Consider the following 8696-nt stretch of genomic DNA (forward strand, 5'->3'; position numbering starts at 1 on the left):
GGAGGGGGAGGGGGTGTTTTTTTTCCAAAAGAGCAGCAGCCAAAACCAGAAAGTAGATTAACCTAGGAAACTTAATGTACTTTATTTTATATCTGTCAATGTTTTCCCTTTGTTAAAAAAAATGTTATTTACAAAATAACAGAACAAAAAAAATCAGAACATTAACATACAAATTATTCAGTGTACTGTATGCAGATGTCCAAACCCATAGTAGATCCTGATTTCTCTTTAATTGTTGACTGCTATGATGTACCACTGAGAAGCATTTCCCACTGCATGCTATAGAAACAACACCTGACTGCAACACCGTATGGCACGACACGCGCTTCAAGCAGGATTCCCAAAAGTTCATGGGTTTTCCATATCAATATTGAGTGAACAAAATGAGGGAAACATTCTTGAAAAACATGATCTTTCTTGCTGTAGCAACTGTTTTTGTCAGCATTAGTTCTATAGCTTCAATTTTGAATAAACCAAGATGGACGCTTCCTGGCTCTTTCAATGATCCGCTTGCCTTCATCTTTTTCTGTGGACTTTTCCCCATCATAAAGGACGACAGTCTCTACAGTAGGAGTGTTAAATGGTCCCCCCTCTTTCTTACGTATTTCCATCCGTATCAGTCGTGTTTCTGCTTTCACCTTTGCATAACAATAGCCACAAAGGACATGCTTCTGTTTCAAGTTTCCACACTCAGGGCAAACATCTATGTTCCTCTAAAAAAACAGCAAGAAATAGTAAATGTTGTAATTTGAATAACAACAATAAAAGAAACAGAGAACAATCACAAACTATTAAAAAGGTTAAACGAAATACCAGAGAAACTCAATTGCCTTTTCAAAATGTATTCTTCTATGTATTCTGCAATGTATTGCTACATCAAATGCTTACTACTAAAAATAGCCTATGAAGTCGATACCTAAATCATTATGCCTAAAATCTAGAGATGCATCAACTCAACTAGATACACAGGAAGTATAGACCTTTTCAATTTATAATAGTTCTTTAGCTAAAATTCACATTTTGTCAGCTTGCACCTAAACTGCCACTTTTTATTTAACCACAGACTACAGTCACACATGATAAATGTACGTGTTACAAAATATTTTGAAAATTACAATGTCTTTTAAGCTTATTTACAAAAAAATTCTAGAAAGCTTTTTTCAGTCAATATTGACCACTATAATGATTCTCTAAAATAAGCGAGATGAAAAATGACTGGTGTAAATCTTACTCCAGCATGCTTGTTTGCCATTAACAAAATTACTTGCAGTGAAAAAGGTAGCAAGCCCATGGAAATCTGGTGATTACCTTTACTTTTATAAGCTTATTGGGATTTCTTCTCCTGCAGCGGTTCACTTCAATGGTGCGCCTTTTCTTCGGCGCTGCCATCCACAGGATGCTATCTAGGAGCCTGGGCACCTCGTTACTTTCTCTAGCGTCCCTTACTGGCTCTGGAAGAAAAGCTGGAGCTTGGACAGCTAATGCTGGTCCTGAAGAAAAAAGAAAAGGTAATTCATTACACCCAACCCCCATTTTCTCGTGCAGACAAAGAAATACAACGTGGCTGCTACTGACACCCCCAAAGCAAGGAGGTAAGAGCGGCCAACAGCGCTTCCTGCCCCGCTCCCTCACTGTCCCCACGGCTGCGCGCTCTCCTACTCCAGCCCCCTCCCCACCCCCTCCAGCCGTTCAACGGTAAAAAGGAGTCCCGCTAACCCGATGTCGTCCTCTCCTTCAGCCGAGAGAATAGGCCGATACCTACCCCAGGGCGGGCTCTGGACCCCAGAGAAACCCGGCAAAAGGCCGCGCTCCAGCCGCCCCCAGCAGCGTTGAAGGAGACCGCGAAGCCGCGGCAGCGGAGAGAAGACCACCACCAGAGCTGCCATAGCTCCACGCAGCCCTGCCAAGGCCTCAGAGGAGGGGAAATCGGTCGCTCTCCAGAGCGCGCAATTGGGCATGCGCACTTGTCGCTGAGCCTTCTGGGAAATCGAGTGCTCTGAGCCCTTCACTGTATAACAGGCTCTGAGACCGGGACTTCATGTCCCAGCATTCCTCTCGGCACCAGGAGGGAGGGGAGCCGCGATGAGCGCTCGAGAACTTCAAATCCCAGCATGCCTCACAGCATGCCTCTTCGCCAATCCCGTCCCTCGAGGGCGGGGAGCCGCTTCCCTGCATGCTCCTCTCCACCTCCTTGCCAATCAGCGCGCTCGCTGTGTCCTCGTGTAGGAAGCGGGAGGAGCGACTGCGCCTGCGCAGGGGGAACTGGTGAGGAGAGTGGAGGGGTTTGTTCCAAAATGGCGGAGCGCGGCTACAGCTTCTCCCTCACTACTTTCAGGTAGTCGCGGGGAGAGGGCTGCAGGCCTGGGCTTTTGGCGGGCAGGCTGCTGGGCGAGGGGGAGGATGGCGGATAGCCTGCGCGGAGCGGTCTTCCGGTGGCGGGGCAGGACGAAGTGGGGACTTTGCAGAGTCATCGCGTCCTCGGCGGAGCCGGGCCTGCGAGCACTGTAGGGCGGCGGTGGCTGGACCTGGGCAGAAGGGGAGGGCGTGGGGAAAGCGACGGGGATCAGGCGGCTTCGCCTTCGTGTAAAGGGGGCACACAGCTGCCAGGAGTCTTCGTGAGCTGAATGGCTGCAGGCGCAACCGGGGATGGAGGCGGGGGCGGAGGTGAGAGTCCCAGGTCCCACCTGAACCTCTATTGCTCACCTCGGGCCCAAGCCGTCGTTGCTGTAAGTCAGAGTTATTGTGGGGCCAACCTAAGGTCGGTCTCGTCATAGGTAGCGCCTTATAGCAAATGCTTGGTCAAACGGTTTAGCAAACTTGGGGTCCCCACGCACATGCTCTAGGCTGGGTAGTAATTCTGTAATTCTGAGCTAACTGGAAGTGCATGATGGTACAGTATTTTGAGACCTTGCTTCAGAACAAATTTTGCAGATGTAGGAATGAAATAAGCCTTCATATGAATTTTGAATAGTTTATTTCCCTTCTTGCTTCACTTTACAGATGGTTCTCTCCTTGCAGTTTGTGTTGCGCACAGCCTAGATGTGGGGTGATTGTATGCACGGAATGAATATGCTCTAAAGTGTTGCTCTAATACACAGACTTAAGATTGATTCAGAGAAAAGGAAATTACTTTCCATTCTTTTTTGATTAAACTATTAAGCTATCCAGAATTACATTATACATATAAAAAGAAAAACTGAGTTCAGGAATCTTTGTGCTGCTTTTGGTAAAGTGCCCCCTTAATCGCAGAGGAGAGTAATGTTGTGTAATTGCAAAGTAGGTTACTGAAAGCTTGTTGCACTTAAGCAAGTGAAGCAGTTCACAGTCTAAAACTAGGAAAAGAGTCTTCTTGATGGATGCAGCCAAACATGCCCGCTTTACTCAAGTGGGTTGATTTCTTTATTAGCTCTTGGAAATGGTTTCCCAAGGGAGTTGCAAGCTTTTTGTACTGTACAGAAGCACTGCATGCTCTGAAACTTGAAGCCATTTGATTTTTATACTCACAAGGAAGAGAATACACCTACTTACGCTTTCCCTTATTCACCTGTTCTGTGTACTGAGAATTATTTATTTTTGTTTGTGCTTACTTTTAAAATATTTTGCTAATGTTCTGTATATTTTAATTGCTGACATAGGAAAATATTGTTATGGTTTGTTAGTATTCTGTAGTGGAGAAGCTGGAATTATTACTGTGTCACCTTTATACACTCAGTGTATAAATAACTACACTAATTGATTATTGCTTGCTTTGTTATTTCTAGCTCCTCTAAGCACTGAGCTACATAATTTTCTATTTTATGTCTGTCTCTATTAAAATATCAGTGTCTGAAATACAGCCCAGAGAATAGATCCCACTTGCAAAATCACTTGTCCAGCGAGTGACAAGTGACTCTGTGCTGTCCTTTTCCCTGGGGATCGAGAATGGACCCCTCCATCCCCCTCATTTGGATGACTGACTTTGTCAGCCTGACACCTGCTGCTGTGTTCTGATGATTCTGTGTTCATTACCAGAATGATGTGTGTCATTAAAGCAAAATGCCTGGGAATGGAATGGGAGCTGTTTCGATCATTGATCTGATGTGAGCTTATCAGTCAAAAAGAGTAGCTGTGTTTTGCTTGTACCTTTCAGCAGTGAACATCACTGTCTTGAAAACTTTTGCAAAACACATGTATAATGCCGTTTCAGTGGAAAGTCATGATGCGCTCTGAAGACTTTCCCACTGAAAATACTTGTTTAGAATGGTATAACGTTAGAACAGACTTGTCCTCCTTCAATCTGCATCCCAGTCACTACTCCCTATCCAAAACACACTACCATTCATCAGGGTTGTAGGGAGGTGCTGTGTGAGTATCCCAGCAGCACTGTGCCGCCGTGAGTTCTGTGCTGAACCAGCCCAGTTCTTTTAGAAGCTGTTATGAATCTTCAGACTTGTGGGTGTTTTGTTGTTTGTTTGTTTTTTTAATTCTGATTGGAATGTGCTGATGCTAGGTGTAAAGAGGTTAGCCTCAGATTGTTGTAGAAGAGATTTGAGTATATCAGAATTATGTTGGGCTTACTTTTGTGTTTTCCTTTCTAGTCCTTCTGGAAAACTTGTTCAGATTGAATATGCTTTGGCTGCAGTGGCTGCAGGAGCTCCATCGGTTGGGATTAAAGGTATGTCCAGACTGTAACTACTTTAGTGAAGGATGCAGGATTCTGAGTATCATTTGAGAGAACTAAAACAGGTTGGACTATGTACTGGGTCTTTTTTCATCTTGCCTTCTATTACATCTTTCAGTGGATTTTCACATGTTTTAGTGGATTTAATATTTCCTAATTTTTTTTCTGCAACTCAATTTTTTTTTTTTTATAAACCAGGAAGGGAGCATAGAGCTCCATGCTAGGAGAAGAAAATTGCTTGGGTGATTTTGGAGACAATCAGCTGGCAGAAGTAGACATTTTTATTTTTCAGTGTTCTGTTCCTTAAGTAAATAACTCCAGCTGTGTGTCCATATATATAGAAATGACACATAAAGTTACTTCAACTGCTTAATTATTAATATGTGCTTCAGAATATTTAGAATGGCATTATGGGAGCTGAGTGACTATTTCAAATGAGAAATGATGTGTTGGGTGGATTCATCAAAGTATCTCTGTTCAACATGATTGTAACCTTGAACGGCTTTTTAAAAGGGAAGGAGCAAAATTCTTTAGTCTGCCAAACTTGTTCTGTGTTTTGACTGCTTTCCAGCATTTAATGTATATAAAAAAAAAACCTTGTTCCTTTCCAGCTGCAAATGGAGTGGTGTTGGCAACTGAGAAGAAGCAGAAATCCATTCTTTATGATGAAAGGAGTGTCCACAAAGTAGAACCAATTACCAAACATATAGGTTTAGTGTACAGCGGTATGGGTCCAGATTACAGGTATTAAGAAATTGTTTGGTTGCTATTTAGACAAATTTTCCTACAAGAAATGTAAGAAACAGAAACAGATAGCAATTAGCTCTTTCTAAGTGTATATAACACATAATATTACATTGTGTTACACTATGTATGAAATTGACCTTAAGTTTTTCTTAGTATTTTCAATACCTTGTCAAATAACCTGCTATCTGAAGAACAATTAGGGAATGAACGGCAGTGTAATTCAACCTTAGTTTCAGTTTAAAAGTATTTCAGAGATGACTCAATTGATAAAGATAACCTAGCACAGTCTGTTTTCTTACATTGGTGTTAATGCCAGATGTGTAACTCCTTAGCATAGTATTTATTATTATGTTTTCAGCTGTAATTGTAACAACTAGTTGGAATTTCTTTGACATACTAATTTTGTCTTTATTTTTAAGAGTACTTGTGCACAGAGCTCGGAAGCTGGCCCAGCAATATTACTTGGTTTATCATGAGCCCATTCCAACAGCTCAACTAGTACAGAGAATTGCTTCTGTGATGCAGGAATACACGCAATCTGGGTATGTGGTTTTCTGAATTTTGAAGTTGGTTAGAAAGGTTATGTTGTTTAAGTGTAAGGAGTAACAGCTACCTGGTGATTCAATTTTTTGCATCAAAAAGGCAGTTAGTTTTTCAGTGGAGAATGTCAACAGAAGGTGGGCCAGCGGGAGGAGCAGTAACTGGCAGCGGGTGAGAAAAGGTCTTTATGGCTTGGAAACAAATGTGTCAGACAAGGCAGCATACCTTTGTTTTTGTTCTGTTGCTTGATTAGTTGTTTCTGATCACAGCTCTGGGCTGGAGGGAAGCATTTGGGGGAAGGTTAACATATCCAAAATAGTTTAGTCAGTCACCTTTGGTTTTCACTGAATAAATTTCACATATCAACTGTAATTTTTTTAGGTTCTGTTTTGGTGTTTCTTTTCTTTTTTTCTGTAGTGGTGTTCGTCCATTTGGTGTATCGCTGCTAATATGTGGCTGGAATGAAGGGCGGCCGTATTTATTTCAGTCAGATCCATCTGTAAGTATGTTATGTTTGTAAATTCTACTGCTTTATAAAACACCTAAAACTTTATATGTGCTCATGAAATACTTTCTGTGATGAGAAGAATGCAGAGCTAGAACAACAGATCCCTTAATGTAACTTCTGAAGGCGGAATGAGGCAATCTCAGTAGGTGCTTGGAGCAAGTCTGGATCATTCTGTGCCTACATGTTCCTGTACTACTTCAGGGATGGCAGCTTTTCTTGAGGAAGGCCACCACCCCTTTTCATCCCTTCCCACCTAGTTGGTAGTGACAGCAAGAGTGGCATTCTGCACCAGATACCAGGAAAAAAAAGTGTTGATTGCTTATGCTGCTCAAATAGTTGTCCCCTAAACTGGATGGAAGTTAGGCCAAAATCCGTTGCATTGTGAAATATAATGCATGTGCTTTAGAATTTAATGACAGTGGTTAATTTAAGTGAGTTTATTTGCTGTGTTTGCACTGCACTTCTGAAAAACTACCCTTTGATATATGTGTGTTGTAACGCTTTACATCAATCAAAAAACATGGTCACTGTAATGATCATTGATAAGCTTCAGAAATTTGACTTACTACCTGATGCTCAAATGTAAAAAGCAAAATGCAGATGCCTTTTGTAAGGCAGCTTGATTGAGGCATAGAATGGCTGATGGCCTTCATGCCAGAGGGCAGAATAGAAGTGATGCCTAAATATCCTATTAGTAGCTAAGAGAAATCAGATGGCTGATTTGCAACAAGTTGTTTACATTACTTAATCTTAAAAAAGACAACTATGTGGAGGGTACTTCAGGAAAGATCTGACTGTATTCATTCCCAAGAGCAAACATACTGTTTCTGTTCAGGGAATCCCAAATGAAAACTATGCTAATAACTTACTAAATTAATCTTTAAAAATAGTGCGAGGATGAAAATAGGTGGGGCCCTATACAGTTACACATTTTCACAGCATATGTTTCCATATCAAATTAGTGTGAATGTGATCCAAAATAGTCTCCTATGTTCTCAAAACATTCAATATTTTCATAATTGCTTCTGTACTTTTTACCAAGTAAATGAATACATAGTTTTTGACTAAGTTATACAAAACAATTCAATAGATTGTTGCTTTTACAGGGAGCTTACTTTGCATGGAAAGCAACAGCAATGGGAAAAAATTATGTCAATGGGAAAACATTCCTTGAGAAAAGGTAATGTATTTGATACTTGTCTGAAAGGATACTATCTGTTTTGTTCAGGTTCCATGTAAAACAGCCAGATAAAAAATGCACACTTTTAGATTATCATGCTTCCAGTTTACTTATTTACACATGCACAGGAGTTTGCTTTATTTAAGCTCCAACTTCTGTGTTTATGGAGAATTATTTCAGTGCAATAAACATTATATTTAACATATTTGCAGAAATACTGTTCTATACAGTGTCAGTAGGAAAAATAGTGAAATTTTGTTTTTCTTACAAATAACAACTTTGACTATTAGTATCACAGTGCTTACAAACTTGTATGAGAAATAGGAAGATTTTAGTAGTGTTTGGGTTTTTAGAGACTCTAGGATTATTAGGATTTGGAAAGATCTTTGTCCCATGCTGAAATACCTGAACTTCTGTTTACAGATACAATGAAGATTTAGAGCTTGAAGATGCCATTCATACAGCTATCTTAACACTAAAGGTTAGCAAAATATTTAAGAAATTAGTTTCTTACTGTTATGACATCATTGATATGATTCACTGAACTGTATTTTCTTTAATAGGAGAGCTTTGAAGGGCAAATGACAGAAGACAACATTGAAGTTGGCATCTGTAATGAAGCTGGTTTTAGGAGACTCACTCCAACTGAGGTTAAGGACTACTTGGCTGCAATAGCCTAGTAGAAACCAAGCGAGACTGTGTGATTCACACAAAGGTCTTTTTAATTTTTGGCTACTTAAATGTTTTTGTTTGCAGTTTTTGCATACTTATTTCTACATGGTTTGTCTGACAGATTTTTTAAATATCATGGGTGCAAATGCAACAGTCCTAACATTGTAATACATGGAATCTTATGACAGGTAATTCTTTCCCTTGATACATGGAATCTTTGTACACAAAATACTGTACAAAATGTAAAGTTATAATGACAGCTTGAAGAAGGCTACAGAATAAAATTTGAAGGCCACTGTTTTGGGGGAAGGTGTCTGTGTGTCTTTTTAATCATAACTTGTTTATCTGCATAAAGCTGAGAATTCAGTATCTTCATTGTTGAGGAAACA

General features: G+C 40.5%; 2 protein-coding genes across 2 annotated transcripts; one reads left to right on the top strand and one right to left on the bottom strand.

The window, feature by feature from the left end:
- Positions 1-347: 347 nt before the first annotated feature.
- Positions 348-1886, bottom strand: MRPL32 (mitochondrial ribosomal protein L32; the record flags this gene model as incomplete). Its single annotated transcript, XM_082014913.1, has 3 exons — positions 348-713; positions 1309-1490; positions 1763-1886. The coding sequence occupies 3 exons, from the start codon at positions 1884-1886 to the stop codon at positions 459-461; spliced, it is 561 nt and encodes a 186-aa protein (XP_081871039.1). The 3' UTR covers positions 348-458.
- A 408-nt stretch (positions 1887-2294) lies between these two features.
- On the top strand, positions 2295-8459 carry PSMA2 (proteasome 20S subunit alpha 2; the record flags this gene model as incomplete). The annotated part of the gene is made up of 8 exons (XM_082015213.1): positions 2295-2335; positions 4578-4654; positions 5272-5404; positions 5827-5949; positions 6365-6446; positions 7562-7635; positions 8059-8116; positions 8199-8459. 8 exons carry the CDS (start codon positions 2295-2297, stop codon positions 8313-8315), a joined length of 705 nt encoding a protein of 234 aa, XP_081871339.1. The 3' UTR covers positions 8316-8459.
- Between the last annotated feature and the right edge of the window lie 237 nt (positions 8460-8696).

The sequence above is a fragment of the Phaethon aethereus genome (genome assembly GCF_964289735.1).
Source record: "Phaethon aethereus genome assembly, chromosome: 2".
In the NCBI taxonomy this organism is placed as follows: Eukaryota; Metazoa; Chordata; class Aves; order Phaethontiformes; family Phaethontidae; genus Phaethon; species Phaethon aethereus.